Here is an 18857-nt window from a genome sequence, read left to right on the forward strand (position 1 = left end):
ACTGTAACTTTTTTGCAGCTCCGACCATTGAACCTTTGATTCTCGCCAAATGGACCACCGACAGGGAGCATCATGGGCAAAAGCAGAAAATCCAAGCGGCAGCTTATCCGCGACGAAAAGCGAGCCAAAAAGCGCGGACGGGAGCTCGCCGAGGACGAAGAGCGCAGCGCAAAACGCCAGCGACACGACGACGACGACAACTCCTTCTACACCTTAGACCCCAATGCCGACTTCATCGCGCTCGATGACGACGAACAGACCCAAGATGTCCCCCTTCAGCACGACCGTGGCGGCAACTTTGAACGCGAGTTCTTTGGCATGCTCGCCGACGAGGAACAAGAGTACTTCCGCCACGCCGACGAGTTGCTTGAGCTGAACGACTTCCCCTCCCCCGAGGAGCGCCACATCTTTCTGCAGAACGTCTACCGCGAGGCCCGCGGCAAGGAGCTCAAGCTCGCCAGCAGCCAGTCGTGCTCGCGCCTTATGGAGAGGCTGATCCTGCTGTCGAACGCCCGGCAGAAGAAGCGTCTGTTTGGCGCCTTTGCCGGTCACTTCATGACCCTCGTCACCCATAGGTTTGCGAGCCACTGCTGCGAGAAGCTGTTCTTGATGAGCGCCCCGGTCGTGACCCAGGAGCTGAGCGGGGAGGCCGACAATGACATGGAGATGGGCGAGGAGGACGGGGACGAGCCGGAGGAGGTCACCGAGGCCATGAAGACGTCAATGGAGGATTTGTTCCTGTTGACGCTGGACGAGCTGGAGGAGCACCTCTCTTTTTTGCTGTCAGACCGCTTTGGTTCGCATGCGCTGAGGGTGCTGCTCGTAGTGCTCTCGGGACGGCCACTTGACCAGGCTGGGACCAAATCGCTGCTACAGGGCAAGAACAAGGAGTACATCACGGTCGAAGGCGCCTCGGCCATTACGAGCGGGCTCAACTCGCAAACGAGGACGGTACCATCGTCGTTCTCCATAGCGATACAAAAGATCATTGGCGACTCTACCGCCAGCTTGGACTCCACTGCGCTGCGGGTGCTCGCAAAACACCCTACTGGCAACCCAACCCTGCAACTGCTGTTGGAGCTCGAGCTCTCCTTGATCGTGAAGTCGAAGAAGGGCGCCCAATCAAATAAGGAAGATAGTGGCAAAGCGGTCGAGGGCGAGTCAAATATTGTAACGCTGCTCGAGAAGCTTGTCCCTGATGCTCCTGCTTCATTCAGCGACGAAAAGTCACAGGCTTGCGAGTTCGTCAACGGCATGCTTTACGACCCGATAGGTTCTCGCCTCCTCGAGACCTTGATTGCCCACTGCCCCGGCAAGATCTTCAAGGGTCTGCACGCCAATATCTTTGGCCCGCGGATCCAGAGCCTTCTGCGGAATGATATTGCCTCGTACCCAGCCATCAAAGTACTTAACCGACTAAGCAAGGAGGACCTTGTCGACGCCGTGCAGAAATCCCTCCCCGAGATCCCATCCTTTGTCGAGAAGGGCCGCTTCAACGTCATTAAGACCTTTTTCGAGCGCTGCAACGTGCGGGCTGCCACCGCCGAGCTTGGCACTCTGCTCCAAGCCCTCACAAGAGCATGCGGCGGCACCTGGAAGCACCTCATCCCCAGGCTCTGCCTCCTCGACGAGCCCGAGCAGCCCGAGCCCGAAACCAAAGACAAGAGATTCCAGCCGCCCGACGCCAAGAATATGACGGCCCTCGTCTCCCACGGCAGCCAAGTCGCCTCGACCCTCCTCAGCATCCCCGGCCAGCCCTCCAAAGCAATCCAAAATTCGCTCCTCTCGCTCTCACCAGACCAGCTCCGTCGTCTAGCCACCTCTTCCGCCCCGACGTCCTTTATCTTCGCAAAAGCCCTCACCGTCCCGCCACAGCTCCCTCACTTCCACAAACTCCTCGTCGCCGCCATGCAGCCGCACATCTACGATATGGCCGTCTCCCAGCACGGCAACGCCATCGTTACGGCCATCATCGCGACGCCCTCAAAGGCCCCACACGACGACAACGGCAGCAGCAGTACGCCTACCACGCATGTAGTAGTGCCGTTCCATCTGAAGGAGAACATCATGTCCCAGCTGGAGCGCCGCGAGAGCGATTTGCGGGCGTCGTGGCTGGGCAGGAATGTGTGGCGCGCGTGGAAGGGCGATCTGTGGTGTCACCGGCGGCAGGAGTGGGTGCGGTGGGCCAAGGAGAGGGATCCTGAGGGAGAGCGGGTTGCGGGGATGCCGAAAGCGAGGGTTGTTGTCGACCAGGAAATGGTGGAGGGCGGGAAGAAAGGAGTTGGTGGGAACAAGATTGATCGGAAGCATGCCGGGAGTGGGAGGGAAGGAGGGAAGCATGGTGGGAAGGTGGTGAGTGGTAAGGGGGCGGTGAGTGCTGTTCTGGCTGTGCGAGATGTTGAGGATCTGGGGGCGGGGAGGAAGGAGGGGAAGGTAAAGGAGGTGGAGGAGAAGAAGGCGGTGGATGGGAGGAAGCAGAGGGATGAAGAAAGGGAGGTGAAGGAAAAGAAAGAGGGGAAGGAAAAGAAAGAGGGGAAGGGAAAAAAAGAGGGGAAGGGAAAAAAAGAGGGGAAGGAAAAGAAAGAGGGGAAGGAAAAGAAGGAGAAGAAAGAGAAGGAGAGAAAGAACAAGGAGGACTGGAAGGAGAAAAGCGAAAAGAAGGAGAAGGAGGACAAGGGGAGGAGTGCCTCCAATGGTGAGAGTGATGACGGGAAAGTGAAAGAGAAGAGGAATGAGGACAAGTCAAAGGCGAGAGTTGTCGAAGTCGCTGCTTAGCCTCCTCGTTCTGTAGAAGCGGTTGATGGAGCAACGGCATGATACCCGAAAGAGCGCGTCCTGGAGAACAAGAATACTCAACAGTCTTGACCCTAGACTTGCACATGTGGGCGTGGCATGCATGGTATGTATTCCGGGTACCTTAAGCAGCCTGTGCTGCCACATAGAGAGCCTTTGACTGACGGGCCGCAGGAAGGATAACCGGGCCCTTTGACCTTAGCTGCTAGCAGTGTAACTGTACATTCTGCTGCAGGGAGCCGCAGAGGTCTCTTTGCCATGTTGGCTCTGAATATAAAGCTCTGCTTCTGTGACCTCTCTTGTAAGGGACTCGCAGCCAGCCACAACGCCGGACCTTGAGCGAAGTATCCTTCATACTGACCTGCGTTTTTTCACACTGAAGACAAGTTTCTGGATTCTTTGTGGGCGGTGTCCATTTAGTGCTATTAGTGTAAAGAACTATGACAATGTCTCGCTTTGCCCCAGAGTAACAGGCTCTGGAGAGCTTTGATAGACCAGTGCATATATATAGACGTCCCGGGAGGCAGGTGAGCAGGCAGCCCATCAGTGCTTCGAACACTGACCTGCCTCCCTCTTCAGCAAAGCCTCCGGACCTTTCTGGTCTCTCCCGGGACACTCGAAAAACCAAGCCAGACCCGAACCACATCTTCACTTGAGTTCTCGGCCTCGTAGACCTGGTGTCACACCCGATTCGAACTCCCACAAGCAGTACCTACTTCTGCTGATTAGTATCCTCACAACTACTCTTGTCAGGCTGCATTTCTCAATTGTATCTCCTTCCCCAAACAGAAGACCCGACGTCTGCGTCTCGACGTGGGAAGACGAAACGCAAGACGAACTACAAACCCAACCCAGCCCAACTATTTCATTCCGCAAAACTCATTGCACCACACCACACCACACCACACCACGCCACGCCACGCCACAAAAGCTCCCCGTCGAGCCGTCTCCATATCCACAGAAAAGAACAATGCCCCGATCGGGATACGACACGAGTGGTTTCCAGAGAAGCTGGTCAAACCACAGCACACAAGATCCCCCTGCTCCTCCTCCTCCACGTTCTGAAGCAGGAGGAACTAGGTTGAGGGGAAGGGGTAAGAAGGAAAGGGTCAGAGGAAGAGGAAGTGGAAGTGGAAGTGGAAGTGGAAGTGGAAGTGGAAGTGGAAGTGGAAGTGGAAGTGGAAGTGGAAGTGGAAGTGGAAGTGGAAGTGGGAGTGGGAGTGGGAGTGGGAGTGGGAGTGGGAGTGAGAGGGATGGTAAGGTGGGTAGTCTGAGAGAGAGGGATGAAGGGCAAGGGAAAGAAATGAAAGACGGGCCTGGGCTTGGGATGTGTCAAACAGGAACACGAGTACAAACATGAAAACGGCCGGCCGGGCCAGGGCGGCCTCAGGGGTAAATGCTCTCTTTCGGTATTCGTTCTGTTCTGATAGCTTTCTTGAGACCTGGACTGACTCTTATGGTTGGGGATCTTGGAAAGACTCTTGCTGATCAGGACGGAGTGCATGGAATCGAGCATGGGTCGCGGATGATATTGCTGTCTTCTTATATAGGACCAGAACTAGCGATGCCTTTTGAGAAAACGCAACATGAAGGATGTGGGTTGGGGTTGCTAAGAGGGACCAAATGGAACAAGGACTTCATTGGATGTCAATTGTGGAAGTGTTGCTTAGTCGTTCATCTCACAACCCGTCGGCAGGGCTGGTGAGAAGGGAACCGTGAATCTGATTTGTCAGATATAAGTCTTGGTCAGAGTCTGACGGAGAAGGGTAAAGGGAATGGGCAGTGGTGATGTTTTCTCGACTTAACCCTTGGAGGAGGGAGGAGAAAAGGGGTCAGAGAGATGTACAAGGTATATGTCACCAGGACGCGAGAAACTTTCAGCTTGGACTTCAGTTACATAGAGAATAACATGACTGAAGGCAAAGAACAAACTGCTGGCAATGAGAGTCATGACAACACCATTCCTCCAGACCAAATTTGCCTGGGCAATTCTGAGAGCCGGTGTTCGTGACGTCTTCCACGCAATGAGTCACCACAATGTGGTGATATCATGAGTGGGCGTGGCGGGCTGTCTCACGGGCTCTTCGCTAAGCACCGTGAGACACTTTATAACCCCTTGGCAACACCTTTGATCCTGTCACAACAGACTCTACTCTCTCCCGTCCAGATCAAATTCGACTTCATGAATACTGCATAAGAAATCATTACTCCATTGAATTTTCCACTACAAATGCCATTGAACGCCTCGCTGAACACCCACCCAGCGACCGAGTTGAGCAAGATACATACCTTCCTTTCCTTGAACTCCTTTTCCCGTATTCCTTATCCCTGATGTCAGTCTATGTTCCATGTTCTTTCTCAAACCTTACACCTTGACGCCCAATGGCTGGAGACCATCCCCATCGAGATTCACCCAATCGGCCCAGGGCTCGTTGGGCGGAGTGGCAGTGACTGCTCTACTCGCTTCGGTGGAAGCATGCACGAGACCCGCGGAAGGAAGAATGGCAGGATCGACCAAGGTTTGCGATTCTGGTGCTACTGCCGGCAACGCAGTAGTGGTGGCGGACGTGGTCTCGACAGGAAACTCGAACTGCTGCAGCGCGGAGGAGATGGAGAGGTTCCTGCCGTGCCAAGCCGCGCCAGTTGTCGGCGGCAGACCCTCGCTGCTAAGCCAGGATGGACTACCTGTTGCTAATGCTGAGAAGTCAACTGGAAGGAAGGACGTGGACGGTGCCGATGCTGTCCTACTGGCGCCATAGAGATATTCTCCCTGGGCGTCGACGCTGTCGTCCAAAAGATAGCCGGTACCTGCGCTGGGGTCTCCGAGAGTGATGCCCAGGTCCACCGTCGCCTGCTGCGCCGGAGCACTCCCCCTCCTCGACCTCGACTCCAATATTAGGGGAGACATGGAGCCGGACTTTTCTGTCTTCACTGGCTGGAGGGGGTATGACGTAGGCGGAGTGAGCATAGGCGACCCCTGAGCTGCCTGTGCCGACAGATCCTGCGAGTACCGGGCAACGAATCCCGGGTGCGGCTGAAGCTGCTGGGGATAGCTGTGACGGTGTATCTGCGGGGCCGCGTTGTGTCTGGACGAAAGCTGCACGTTGGGAAAGTGCTTCTTGAACAACGCATCGACCTCAGCATAGCGGTCTTCGCGGCTTGGCATGTAGGAGTCGGAGAGGGTGCTACTGGTGGTGGACATGCTGAAGCGGCGGGTGGCGTGGTCGTCCTCCTCGCTCTCGTATTGTTCGTCGCCCATGACAGCCTGGCGGGTGATCTTGAGACCCCTCCCTGTCCGCTTCCTGCGACACTCGGACGCTTTCATGGCGGATCTGATGCGGTGTTCGATGTCACGGTCGGCCCGGCGCGAGGCAGCGATGTACGCCCGCTCCTGATTTTCCTCGTGGGTTCGGTGCGTCTGTTCCAAGGGAAAGCTGTCAGTCAGAAGGTCAATGCAATGATGGCGGGAAGGCAGTTCTTACTTTCTTCAACGGTAACTCTGCCACATCGCCAAGATCAGAGGATGGTGAGAGGCGCTTGGTAGGCATTGGTGATAGGTTTGTGGCTAAACGGTCTTTCTGGGTGAAACGATGGGAACGGAGATATGCGGATGGAATTGTCCAGGAATGTCAGAGGCGATGATGACTTCGCTCGGCTCCCGTAACAAAGCACTCGGCCGATAGTTGCGTTTTACTTGTTGGGAGAGGATCAAAGACTTCTCAGATGGTTTGTAGATAGGTGAGACTCGAAATTTTCTGACGATGGGGGAATAGGCAGCAGGTACACTCGCCAGAGATGAGCAGCAAAGGAAAGATTGCTTTTGTAACCGTGTCAGACTGTAGTGTAGTATCAGTTGTAGAGGGCGGAGCAGCTTCCTCGGATCCGACTTTGCAGGTTAGCAGTTACTGCAGCGTTGCAAAGTCTGGAAGGCTGGCCAATTCTGTGCGAGAGATTCGTCAGTTTCTTGTTTTGAGACGGAGGGGTACTGTAGCTCAGGCTATCAAAGATGGGTCCGATCGGTGGGAGGGAGTGTGATTGTGTGTTTGTTTGCGAGATCTCGATCATAGCGTGGGCTATGCGCCTTTACGTCAATTGGCGGGGCCCCCGGAACTGCTTCCTCGCATGCTCTGCTCTCTGCAGTGCTGCCCTTTCAAAGCAAGTGGTCGACTACCCGCAAGCTGCAACTGGCAACCCCGCACTGTCCTTGAGCACCTTCCCGGCTCCTACCGGTAGCTGTTAAGAAACCTCCTCCCTTACCTGGCGACGATTTCTTATCGATTTTTGACACTATTCTCTGTCAATGGGCTTCCCATCCTTACTCAGCTGAGTCGGGCTCGGTTTCCTGGCTCGATGTTGATGAGCGCTGTTGCAGTGTCCAGGTTTTGCCGGGAAAGGTCCGTTTCCTGATCCCTCCACGTTATACCCATGGAGTGGTCGAGCTGTGTCTCCACAGCTCGCAGCACGGCACACTTCGTCGGAGGTGCTCTGTTTTCCCATCATCGGGAATAGGACCGTGTGCCGTCCAACCCAATTGGCCTTGCCCTATCCCGTTCTTCGCGCAGCTCAACCCCTTGTCTCAATTGATCAACCTGATTGGCGACGGCTGCACAAAAGCTGCAGGTGCCAACTGCTTTAGACGATGCTTCTCGTCGTTTCAAATGGTTTAGCCTTCGGCTTCCGGATCTCGTGGCTAGGATCGAATCTATCGGAAAGAGCAGAGACACTGCGCTTGCAGCTCTGACTGGGCCGTGCGAGCGGGGGTGCTGCTTTTGCATGTGCTCGGCACCGAATTCCTCTCTCAACACGGTCTCGCACCAAGGTACTGTAGCTTCAAGGACCGCATACTGTGGAAGACGTGCATGTTACGTCACTCTTACTTGAGGCTTACAGGACAATCTACAATACTACTCGTTCTGGCCCAGTTGAGATGCGCTCCTCGGAATTCCGTCTGGTTCTGTTGGGCTGGTAAATTTATCTGGATAAGGACACACCATTATCCAGGCAAACAAGATCTTGAGCTGGTCCGGAGGTGGTCTCAAGATTGCCGCGTTTCACAAGCCGGGGCCCTCGACAGAGCCGCGTGGCACACGCTAGGCAATGTAACCCGTAATCCAACGGTATGGCTTCGTTTCCCAGCCGGGCGAATCTTCTCGGCCGAGAATCTGCTGGGTAACTGTACAGCTCAAGGACGGCCAGTTGTTTGTAGCTGTACACTACCCTAGGTATTGCGCACAATACACGTACACATGATGTCAAGGCTTCCAGAAGTGCACCGATCTTGAAGTGACGTCACAATTCGAAGTGGAGCTGATGCATGGACCGCCGAACATGACCGGAGCTTTTTGTCCGTATTTGGGCCAGAACACCGCACGCTGTATCTCCACCTGCCCGTTCAGAACCATCCAGCCAACTTCAAGGTTGGGTGCCCCGCTCTGAAACTTGATCAAGGCCAGCAGAGCTCGAACACAAATCAGCCCCTTGTGCTGAGAGCCGCAGTCGACCCCCCTGAGCCGCCATGTCCGATCACACTAGTGTATGTATTGAGCTGAGGATCGTACCAGGAATGCATGACTAGTGTGTGTGCTGTTTCGCAGGGCGCTGACGCCGTTATGTTGACAAGACAGGAGAAAAGGGATTTCCAGAAGAATCCCGTCTCCCCACGCATGGGCATTCTTCAACGCCCATGCATATGCCAAGCGCTTGGCTCGCTCTTGACCCTTACCCGAGACCTTTCCGTTTTGGGTTCGCTCTTACACGCCAAATGTGCCTTCGGAAATCTCAACACCACTTGTCATTGCCAATTGACGCCGAGTCGCCGACAACCTCTCCCATTCATCAGAACAAGTGACCCAGATGAACACGAACGGGGAGGGAGCAAGGTCATGAGGCCCGTTAGGAGACGTGAAACTACCGACGTCCCCAAAGATTCTGGTTAAAGCTCCAGTTGAAGCCCGCGCAGCCAACCGGTACGGTACAACCGGTGTGCGGCAGTTTCGATCAAGACCGGGAAAACCTCAGAACACCCTCCGTCGACAAACAACACCTAAGCCGCCCTTATCCCAGCATCACCGTCTTCAGATCAAACTCACAATCAGCTCAGCGACGCTCACAATACCCCCTCTTACACCCCTCACATATCCTCCCCTCATGCGGCGGTCCGAGTCCATCACCATTAAACTCCGGCCTCTCGACTTCGACACAGACCCGCTTCTTTGTTTGATACACGACCCTATTAACATACGACTTCTCATCAACCCTCAACGTGCCAATGTTTTGGCATGACATGCACCGCTACTTAAACACGACGGCATCGTACCCGTTCTCCTATTATCACCGGATCAGAATACCGATCTTCTTGCTGCCCCATCATTTTCAGGGGCAATTGGCGTTGCGGCACTCGAAGCGGCCCATGACTTACCAACAATGTCAGCCGTAACTCTCCTATTCCCGGCTGTGTCAGGATATTCCCGGGAGAGTCTCTTGAGCAACTGGGCAGTCTCAGGAGCAGGATAACTTCGGAGACAGCCGTGAAGAGGTGTGAACTGTTCACACGTGAAGAAGCCTATAGCTCATGTTGGTTGAGCAGTCCTCAATGTCGTCACGGTCGTTACATCGTGGTCGAGCCACGGCGGGGGAAGGATAAGATCGTGGTTGAGGCCTTTTCAACGTCTTCGTGGAGAGAGGGTAACGTGGCCGTCGCAGCACGGAAGGTCTCTGCTTTCGGCCTGTAGGGTCTCTTGCGGGGCGCCATGCTGAGAGTTCTGTTTTGCAGAGTGTCTCGACTAGTCGAATGTGGGGTTCCTTTGGAGTGATGGAGAGTGTGCTGGGTTGGGTCAAGGCGCGCCGAGCATCAATGGAGATACCACACTCGCCAAGGGCGTTTACTCTCTAGGCTGGCGTCCAACGCATCATGCATACCCGAACCCGACGGGTCAAGGTGCGTGCAAACGGCGACGGCAACTCATCATGGGTAGAAGGCATGCGCCTCTTCGAGAAGCTAGGCTACGTCACTCAGTGGAAGGCGGAGACAACGAGGCGGCTGACCTCAATGTATCGTCTGTCCCGTCCAGTCCTTGGAACGAAACTTGCGGCATCAGCGCTGTCGCTAGAGCCAGTAAATCATGCGGGCGCCACCAGACATTTGTCCACGGTTATGACCCAAGCGTGGGCTGGTTGGGTACTCACCCTGCGGCGAGCAACTACTGCCCCGATGGACTACATGATCAGCACTATCCGCCTCACCTCATCCACAAGGCCCATTTGCTGGATATGCTTGTCGACGCACTCCCAGCAGACATCCTCTGGAGGGAGGACGACGGTAGGCCTTTGCAGCCGGATACTGACTCCCGCGGCGGCAAACCGACCGAGCCAGTTGCCCGCGGCGCGCACGACCGAGATGGCCTGGTCCGTTGGCGGGGTAAGCAGCTCCTCCCAATGGTCGACCGTGACCATGTGGGAAAGTGGGCTCTGACCCTTGACGGGCCGCTACACCATTGTGACTACAGACCACGCGTGAGAGCAGCGGGCTCCGCAGGGTCGAGAGGACGTCCAGATCGCAGACCCAGTCGCCGCCGTCGTAAACCTGGACCAGCGTCTCGCGCAGCGCCATGCATTCATCAATGTAGTGCTTGTCCTGGTACAGGCCGTGGAGCTCGGGCTTGTACTGCGTCAGGCGCAAATGCATCGACGTCTTGCCGAACGAGTCCTGGATGGCGCCCGAGAAGCCGTTGTGGCTGAGGAGTGTCCAGGCTTCTTGTTTGGCCTTCCTGACGAGGGGTTCCGGGGCCGGGACAAGGAATGACAGGCCCGGCTGGCCGATGTTGCCGTGGACCCTCTTATTTCGGTTTTGATGGGGACCTCGTATGGATCGGAAAGCATCGGGCTCGTAACGAAGATGGAGTTTGCCGAGAGTATGGCAAAACGTGTTGGAGGTAGGCCGGGTCGATGAGGGCCCCCGAGTCGAACATGGTGATACAGGCGAAAGCCTCGGGCCCCGAAATCTTGACCCGGAGCGGCGATGCGTTTGGCGGTTCTCTCTCGGGGATCCACCTCGCCCAGAGCAGGGAGATGCTGCTGACGATGGATGAGGTGACGGTTGTATCGGGTAGTCGCCCGTACATTTCGACCGCAGCAGCGCAGGCGCGTAGCGATCGAACAAAGATAGAGTGCCGGAAGCGGAAATTTGTTGTGAACCATTCGGTGAGTTTGAGGTAGTCAAAGTCCTGCGGCCGAAAAGCTTGCTTGATGGTGTTGCGTTCCAGGAACAGACCGGCCTCCCTCGTTCCGCTCCCTGGACGGCCCTTTCGAGGATCCGTGTTACTCTCCGTCATCAAACCAGTCATGACAATTAGGGCACTTTTTTGATCGCCGGCACAGAAATCCAAGCTGACATAATTGGTTCCCCCATGACCTGGGAACGGTTACATGCGGTCAGCTGCCAGTCAAGGAGTTTTTTTGACATGCTCCCCTTCGAATAAAACGGGGAGACATGAGACGCATACGGCAGGTGTCTTGAAGCGCGGTTTGAAAGTCAGGGCCCCTTCCAAACTCGACTGGGCCTATTCCTGGATTAAAGCCATGAATAAATCCGCCGCGAGGGCAGACAGTGCTCGCCCAGGTTCCCTATATGATTGATGCGGGCCATCGATTGATGCGTCCAAACAAGTCATTCCGTTCCCGTCGTGGCACAACGGAGAGCAGCCACCCTTGGCAAGGCATGGGCAGGGATTGTCCGAGTCCTCGCCTCGGCCCGGTTCTGTGCTTGTGCTTGCGCTCTTTGAGCCCTTCACTGGAGCTGGCAACTGCAGGCTGATTCGCAGGTGCATCGCTGGGGCAGTCTCCCTTGGAGCATGATCCACCGCACATGCTTTGCTGGTTGAAGAAATTGCCTCGGGTGACGCAGATAACCTTGCTCGTGGGGCTCGAAGTCTGCGCTGATGGGTTCAAGACTGGCATACTCGTAGAGAGTGCCCGAGTAGTAGTATCGGATTAGACAGTTCCCGTTGGAGAGTCCCATGTCTTTGGCATATTGCCTGAGATAGGCGATCCGGGGCTCAGGATTTCCATGAGGAGATAGAACAACGAGGGAATGTGCGACAGCCAAAAAGGGCGCCGGTTGGGATCCTGCGTCGCAGAGGAACGCGCCGTGGCGTCTTCCATGTTCTATGAGCTTTCTGGCGGTGTCTTGTTCGAGTTCGCTGCCCTCGGCGAAGTCTTCCGCCGCGCTAAGGAGCTGGCCTATCCAAGACGTCTTGCTGGTAATCTTGTGCATTTCCGCCAAAGACAGCCGTGCCATTTTCGGGCGATCTCTCGGGCCACCGCAGGGCTTCGTTCAGCCGCGAGACAAGATCGACTGCGTCTGTAACCGACTGGGCAAAGCCGGTTCAGGTGAAAAGAACGCACCCGAGCAGAACATGGCGGAAATCATCCATGCATATGCGACTGAGGCTGAAGCTGACCCTCTGCGTCACGGTAACTGGTTCTCAGTAATGGCGCAAATAGGACAGTGGGAAGGACCAGACGATATTGCCGGACACGTCAGACGGGCTTTCGAGATCGATGGTCAAGATTTGCGATGTGCCCTCCAGCGGGTCGTTTTGGTGGATGATGTTGGGTCCCTTGCTCAAAACGCACAGATCTGGGTATAGATGCGCGCATTCATGGCGAGCAGAATCGCGCCGTTGCGAACCTTCTGCAGGATGCCCTTGACCACGCGTTGATGGATATCGTTGCGTCTTTCCAGGCCTGCATGACGCTCTGGTATGTGTCGCGGATGACATTCACCTTGGCGCCGGCTCAGTCGGTGTTCAGCAAAGCAATCTTGCGCTCTTCAGCCTTTGCAGAGTTGGCAGTGTGGATCCAGGACCGACAGCTGTTGTCCACATGGCAATCTCGGCTCGAGAGAACTCCTGTTTGGTCGCGAGGGCCATGGCCATGCTTTTGATCTGGTTGGGCTCCTTGTCGATGGTCTGCTGGATCTCGACCTTTCTTCTCTCGATCAGCTCCCACCTGATGGACACTGCATGGACGTCATCAAAGACCTCGGCGATCATGCTGGCCAGGAGGTGGACGGCAATGGCGTTCGTTCCGGAAGTGGCCGCTGCCCAGAGGCTGGCCGAGTCGACGCCGGCAAACCGAGAGAAGATGCCGTGCCGTGCTCACTCTATCGGATCGATGTTCTGCGTGTCGCATATCTCAGACACACGCTTCCCGAGGAGCTCGGGCACTAGTGGCGAAACACCGTCGAATAGTGCGCGGAGCTTTCTGGCCGTCGGGTGGAGGGCGCCGCTCTCTGCATTTTCACGTCGGTGCTCGGTCAGGCTCTGGCTAACGCCGCTGAACTCCTTGGGCGCCTCCAGCCTGATCAGCGTGAAGTCGAGGTTAAACTGGCGACCGCCAGCTAAAGTTCATTCTGTAGGGACGCGGCGCTCGTGATGAACTTGGAGGTAAGGCTCGATTCCGACATGGATGCTCAGAAAGGTATTGTAACTGCTCGGCGGCTCCAAACCTTGAAAAACATTTGCAGTTTCTCGCCATGCCCAGCGGAAAAGTTTATGCAGAAGTGAGGGGTTGAGGGCTGCTCATTAGAGCCGAAAGCTGGGCGAGCAGCTACGTAGTCTGCGGCGCACCGACTTGACGTCCAATGACGGGTTGTGCGCGCTCTCCTCTCCTCAGCCACGAGATACCTCCCAGCTCTGCCAGACTGTGCCAGCGCGGCACAGCAACAGTGTATCGCATCTTCCGTGGGCAGGAACGGCCCGAACGAGATTTCCAGCGAAGGACACTTGGTTCGATGGGAAAGAACAGCCTGAGGAAGTAACTGGTCAACTGGGCAAGGTTTCTCATGCCTGACCCAAATAACTCAAATGGCTACGTCCCGTACTTGAGTTAAATTGCCTGCGGCAGGGGTTTGATATAGATTTGTAAGTTGATCAAATTAGTCGCAACTACAGCCCGAAAGATACGCACCCTTAACCCTAGCCAGCCCACGTCCTTGTTTCACCCATATTATGGATATGTTCAGCATCTTCAACCTAGCACTGGCTCGCTGGCGCTATGCGGTAGCTGAATCGCCGTAGCACTGGTAATTTGAAGGTATACCTGGTGGCTCGGCTAAGGGTATCTTGCAGCAACTTAGCCACTACATTGGGCAATCAATTGCAAAATAGACAAGCTCAATTTAATGCCTTGAGAACACTCACATTTACCTACAAAAAAACCCCGTTCAGAAGTGAAATTGCCCCCCTGGCAAAGCTATAAAATCAACCAAAATACTTCCCAAAAATTTAGTCCAATCGTTTCAACGGGAATTGAGCCCGATGCGGGGGTCGAACCCGCAACCTTGAGATGAACCCTGTTTTAAGAGTCTCACGCTCTACCGATTGAGCTAACCGGGCAGGTTTATTGTTGATGTAAATTATCTACTAATGTCTATATAACACTTCAATTTCTATCTGAAAATTCTTTGGCGCTTATTATCAATACTATTGTGGCTTGAACTTGTCGATATGTTAGATCGCATCCATCTGGATTTATTCGGAAGTGAAACTCGACAGATCAATTGTAACGAGGAGTACTTTAGATAGGCAGGTACGGTGGTTGCCAGCCAGAGTCTCAGGCAAGTGCGACCGGCTGTAAGTTGTCAAATGGGGAAAGTGCCCCCCAATCATGACCAACCACGTATTCCCTGTTCACATGCTGCTTCCAAAATTGCTGCTGTCGGGTTGTAACTTCCCTTGCTCGCTTCATACTTACAATACATAGGGAGCTTGGGCTCATTCTCGCCGCTCCAAGATCCTTCATGGCGCCCAGGCACACTGTTCATAGCCATTGTCGAATTCATCACACTCTTGAAAACCACCTGACCTTGACTACCTTACACTATCCGCTTCGAACTTAGGCGACGACAGCTGAAACCTATGAGCCCAAGCGGCTGAATGCCATGGGAAAATAGGGTATGGCCCACATGTCTGAGCTACCTCACTTGAGTGCCATGAAGCCGTTGTTGGGCGGTTGGTTGCGAGCTCACGTCTTGAGCTGTCTAAATCTAACGACGCTCCTGCCTTCTGAGCTGGATGTATACCGCTCCTACCCATCTAAAACGCTTATTCTTTGGATCAGCTTCAATATGCTCGAGATAGAGGGCTTTTCGGCGAGCGAATAGATTATGGTTTACGGGCGCTTGGTTTGCCTCTAAGAACTCAGTTACAAGTCACGATATATAAGCTCTATTTGAGGCTCGTCCATGATCTTGATAAGTAATATTTCTTCTTGTCAGTCAATTCTAAGCAAAAACAGAAAGTAAAAAGTACAAACCAAGAAAAAGAAGAAGAAAGAACGAGGGAGATAGCGCCCAACGTCCACCCACGTACACCGCACTGTCTTGATCACCTTACCCCATCAACTTAGGAATGCTCCTCTGCAACAGCCCCGTATGAGGCCAAATCCAATTCTTCAAAAAAGCCGGATCAATCCCGTCCTCAAAAGCCTGATTCCTCGCCTTAATCTGCGCGCTATGCAGCGCCTCCCTCGCCGCGGCGCCCCTATTCCCCAACCTGTCGCCCAGCCGATCAATGGCATCCATAGCCAGACTGAACCGATCCGTCTGGTTGCGAATGGCCAGCTCTAGTGGGGTGTCAATATTCCCCTTCTCCTTGTACCCCCTCACATGCAGATGCTTGCTTGCGCCGGGCCGCTTGTACGACAGGCGGTGCACCAGCCAGGGATAGCTGTGAAAGTTGAAGATGACGGGGCGGTCGGCGGTAAAGGTCGACACCCACTCGGCATCCGTCAGGCCGTGCGGGTGGTCGATGTGCGAGATGAGCTTGAACAGGTCGACGACGTTGACGCAGCGGACCTTGAGCTCGGGGAAGTGCTGCAGCAGCAGGTCGATGGCCGCGAGCGACTCGTGCGTGGCGATGTCGCCGCACGACGCCATGACCACGTCCGGCTCGGCGCCGACGTCGGTACTGAACTGCGGCCAGATGCCAATCCCCTTGGTGCAGTGCACAATGGCGTCCTGCATGCGTAGATACTGGAGGTGTTCCTGCTTGTCGGCGACGACGACATTGACGTAGCCGGATGAGCGCAGACAGTGGTCCATGCACGACAGCAGGCAGTTGCCGTCGGGCGGGAGGTAGATGCGGACCACCTCGGGGCTTTTGTTGGCCACCACGTCGAGAAAGCCCGGGTCCTGGTGCGTAAAACCGTTGTGATCTTGGCGCCAGACAACGGCCGTCAGGAGAATGTTCAGCGACGCCACCTTTACCCGCCACTCCACCTCGAGGCACTTCTCGAGCCACTTGCAGTGTTGGTTCACCATCGAATCGATGACGTGGATGAATGGCTCGTAGCTGTTGAGCAGGCCGTGGCGGCCGCTCAGGACGTAGCCCTCGAGCCAGCCTTCGCACGTGTGCTCAGACAGCATCTCCATTACGCGGCCGGCGGGCGACAAGTTGCCGCCGTCGTCGTCCTCCTCAAAGTACTCGCCCATCCAGACCTTTTTGCCGGTCTCGTACACCCCGGCAAGCTTGTTGGACTCGGTCTCGTCGGGCCCAAACAGGCGGAAGTTGGTCGGGTTCAGCGCGATGACGTCGCGTAGGTACTTGGCCATGTTCTGCATGCTGGCGCCCATGGTGCCGGCCGGTTTGTCCACCTTGAGGGCGTAGTCGCGGAAGTCGGGTACCCTGAGCGGTTTCCGCAGAATTCCGCCGTTGGCGACGGGGTTGGCAGACATGCGACGGTTGCCAGTCGGACACAGCGCCTTGAGGTCCTGGCTGACTTGGCCGTCGGCAAACAGACGGTCCGGCTCGTAGCTGCGCATCCAGCTCTCGAGCAGCTTGAGGTGGTCTGGGTTCTCGTGCACGTCGGTAATGGGCACCTGATGGGCGCGCCAGTAACCCTCGAGGTACTTGTCGTCGATCCTGCGAGGGCCAGTCCAGCCCTTGGGGGTGCGAAGGATGACGACCGGCCACAGCGGACGGAAGGGCTTTCCCGACTCCCTGGCTTGCTTTTGATACTTTCTGATCTCCAGCACGCAGTGCTCGAGCGTGGCCGCCATGGCCTGATGCATTGACTCAGTGTCGTCGCCTTCGACAAAGTAAGGCTGGTACCCGTATCCGATGAACAGGTTCTTAAGCTCCCTGTGGCTGATGCGGGCAAGGACGGTGGGATTGTTGATCTTGTAGCCGTTCAGGTGCAGCACGGGCAATACGGCGCCGTCGGTGATGGGGTTGAGGAACTTTGTGCTATGCCACGACGTGGCCAGGGGACCTGTCTCAGCCTCACCGTCGCCGACCATGGTGAGGGCGATCAGGTCCGGGTGGTCAAACACAGCGCCAAAGGCGTGGGATATCGAGTAGCCGAGCTCGCCGCCCTCGTGGATGCTGCCCGGGGTTTCTGGAGTGGCGTGCGACCCGACGCCGCCGGGGAACGAGAACTGCTTGAAGAACTTGCGCATGCCCTCCTCGTCCTCGGACATGTCGGGATACACCTCGGAGTAGGTGCCCTCGAGGTATGCCTGCGACAGCACGGCGGGGGCGCCGTGGCCGGGGCCTGAGATAAAGAAGGCGTCCAGATCGTACTTCTTGATCAGCCGGTTGAAATGCATGTAAGTGAAGATCTGACCGGGAGCAGAGCCAAAGTGGCCGAGGAGCCGGGCCTTGAGGTGCTCCTTCTTGAGCGGCTCTTTCAGGAGGGGATTCTTGCGTAGGTAGATCATGCCGAGGCTGAGGTACAGGCTGGCCTTGAAGAAGTCATTGTACTTTTTGATTTCATCCTCGGAAAGGGCCGTGCCCTTGACCGTCGCCCGGGCTGGGCCAAAAGCGCTGATGCTCTCGAGCTCTTTATCGCTCATGGTGAACGATTATGGGGTAAGGTTCGAGCTTTGGTGAGTAGTTTAAACTCCAACGGACCGGGACACTTGGAGGTTTATGTGAAACCAACTTTTCCATGTATGGAAACTGGAATGGGAATGGGAATAGAAAGCAGGAAGGAAGGGACCGTTGCGGCCTTTATACCGTGCTTACCTGAGCTGCACTGCATCATGAATTCATGAAAGCGGGCTCGTAGTTGGGAAGGATAGGAGATGGGAATCCGGTTGACTCGAGGCCACCCGCTGTCGACGTCTCCAGTCATGCCATGCAGAGTGGTCACTGTGGTGTGGCCAGTTGCCCGACAGGGCACACTGACTCGCATCAGCATGTTGCAGCCTCTTGTACATACAGCGTCGCCAACCTGGAAACACTGCGGTCGCTGCGTTGTGGTGTCGTACCCCAATTTCCTTTCACTGCCAATTTTCCGTGTTGGTTGGCTCTTTGCATCTTCAGACGGCGAAGACCGAGTACTGGAGCTCCCAATCCGGAAGCCGTGGTCTGATGTCGGCACGATTGATGGCACCGCATGCACGTATCCACTCTGCCACTCACGCCGCTGTCCGGCCGCCTGCGGCTGCTGTGGCCAATAGACAACGACTGGACACCTGATTGCGGTGCCGAACACTGCAGTCTCGGCCTCTCCCGTCTCCAAGGCGAGTCTGATCCCGCTATCTCCTTCCCCATCGCATCACGAATCAACTCACCCAAATCCCCTCGCTTCTAAATCACCCGTGAACTGATCTTGACATACATAACTTCGATGGAGGTGAAGTCGTTGACCGTTGTACGAGTATCCGTAGTTGTCCCGATCATCGGGTAAACCGGATGGGAGTTGGAGATGCCCGACGTCATCAGCTCGTCGAGGTATCCGAACACTCCGGCGCCCCTCGTTTAGTCCGCGGGTTATTCATCCTCCTACAGTGTCAATCTTTTGCCGTTCTATACCATCCGTCGATCAATATGTGCAGTCGACCGAGCCACACAACTACGTTCAGGATCAGTATGCCTCAAGATGAAAAGATGGCTTTGCTGGCGTCGGTACGGAGTGCACAGTGCCGGCGGTGGGACCAGCCAACGGCCGCTAACTTCATCCCCACGTGGATCAGCTGCAGCGGTTTTCTGTACTGCAGTAGCCGTAGTTGCCGGACCAGAGACACTTCGGTAGCTTCCAATGTTTGGGTATCAAACTCG

At 55.5% G+C, this 18857-nt stretch overlaps 6 protein-coding genes and 1 non-coding gene across 7 annotated transcripts; 1 reads left to right on the plus strand and 6 right to left on the minus strand.

The window, feature by feature from the left end:
• The first annotated feature begins 33 nt into the window (after positions 1-33).
• N657DRAFT_595652 (ARM repeat-containing protein) lies at positions 34-3202 on the plus strand. Its single transcript, XM_062789980.1, has 3 exons — positions 34-2370; positions 2452-2899; positions 2968-3202. The coding sequence occupies exons 1-2, from the start codon at positions 73-75 to the stop codon at positions 2773-2775; spliced, it is 2622 nt and encodes an 873-aa protein (XP_062648387.1). The 5' UTR covers positions 34-72; the 3' UTR covers positions 2776-2899; positions 2968-3202.
• Positions 3203-3623: 421 nt separating this feature from the next.
• On the minus strand, positions 3624-4449 carry N657DRAFT_399180 (uncharacterized protein). Its single transcript, XM_062787185.1, has one exon. The coding sequence runs from the start codon at positions 4307-4309 to the stop codon at positions 3809-3811; it is 501 nt and encodes a 166-aa protein (XP_062648388.1). The 5' UTR covers positions 4310-4449; the 3' UTR covers positions 3624-3808.
• A 709-nt stretch (positions 4450-5158) lies between these two features.
• N657DRAFT_571628 (uncharacterized protein) lies at positions 5159-6341 on the minus strand (the record flags this gene model as incomplete). Its single annotated transcript, XM_062788820.1, has 2 exons — positions 5159-6211; positions 6276-6341. The coding sequence occupies 2 exons, from the start codon at positions 6339-6341 to the stop codon at positions 5159-5161; spliced, it is 1119 nt and encodes a 372-aa protein (XP_062648389.1).
• Positions 6342-8889: 2548 nt separating this feature from the next.
• On the minus strand, positions 8890-9084 carry N657DRAFT_571777 (uncharacterized protein; the record flags this gene model as incomplete). The annotated part of the gene is made up of 1 exon (XM_062788830.1): positions 8890-9084. A coding segment is annotated over one exon (195 nt), but the record flags the coding sequence as incomplete, so codon positions are not given.
• A 924-nt stretch (positions 9085-10008) lies between these two features.
• N657DRAFT_633657 (uncharacterized protein) lies at positions 10009-13258 on the minus strand (the record flags this gene model as incomplete). The annotated part of the gene is made up of 9 exons (XM_062791224.1): positions 10009-10278; positions 10355-10603; positions 10716-11203; positions 11701-12101; positions 12196-12268; positions 12427-12537; positions 12659-12903; positions 12955-13152; positions 13215-13258. The coding sequence occupies 9 exons, from the start codon at positions 13256-13258 to the stop codon at positions 10009-10011; spliced, it is 2079 nt and encodes a 692-aa protein (XP_062648391.1).
• Positions 13259-14105: 847 nt separating this feature from the next.
• N657DRAFT_t75 lies at positions 14106-14189 on the minus strand. The gene has a single exon. It is a non-coding gene; the product is annotated as a tRNA-Lys (tRNA).
• An 833-nt stretch (positions 14190-15022) lies between these two features.
• On the minus strand, positions 15023-18084 carry N657DRAFT_595658 (D-xylulose 5-phosphate/D-fructose 6-phosphate phosphoketolase-like protein). The gene has a single exon (XM_062789981.1). The coding sequence runs from the start codon at positions 17645-17647 to the stop codon at positions 15185-15187; it is 2463 nt and encodes an 820-aa protein (XP_062648392.1). The 5' UTR covers positions 17648-18084; the 3' UTR covers positions 15023-15184.
• Between the last annotated feature and the right edge of the window lie 773 nt (positions 18085-18857).

The sequence above is a fragment of the Parathielavia appendiculata genome (assembly GCF_033297405.1).
Source record: "Parathielavia appendiculata strain CBS 731.68 unplaced genomic scaffold N657scaffold_5, whole genome shotgun sequence".
Classification (NCBI taxonomy): domain Eukaryota; kingdom Fungi; phylum Ascomycota; class Sordariomycetes; order Sordariales; family Chaetomiaceae; genus Parathielavia; species Parathielavia appendiculata.

Excerpts from the sequence above, each read along its gene's own strand:
- N657DRAFT_399180 (XM_062787185.1), bottom strand. The coding sequence starts at position 4,309 with ATGCTCGATTCCATGCACTCCGTCCTGATCAGCAAGAGTCTTTCCAAG.
- N657DRAFT_595658 (XM_062789981.1), bottom strand. The coding sequence starts at position 17,647 with ATGAGCGATAAAGAGCTCGAGAGCATCAGCGCTTTTGGCCCAGCCCGG.
- N657DRAFT_595652 (XM_062789980.1), top strand. The coding sequence starts at position 73 with ATGGGCAAAAGCAGAAAATCCAAGCGGCAGCTTATCCGCGACGAAAAG. Across the intron at positions 2,371-2,451 it reads TGGTGAGTGGTAAGGGGGCG|AAGAAGGCGGTGGATGGGAG; the intron begins GTGAGTGCTGTT and ends GAGGTGGAGGAG.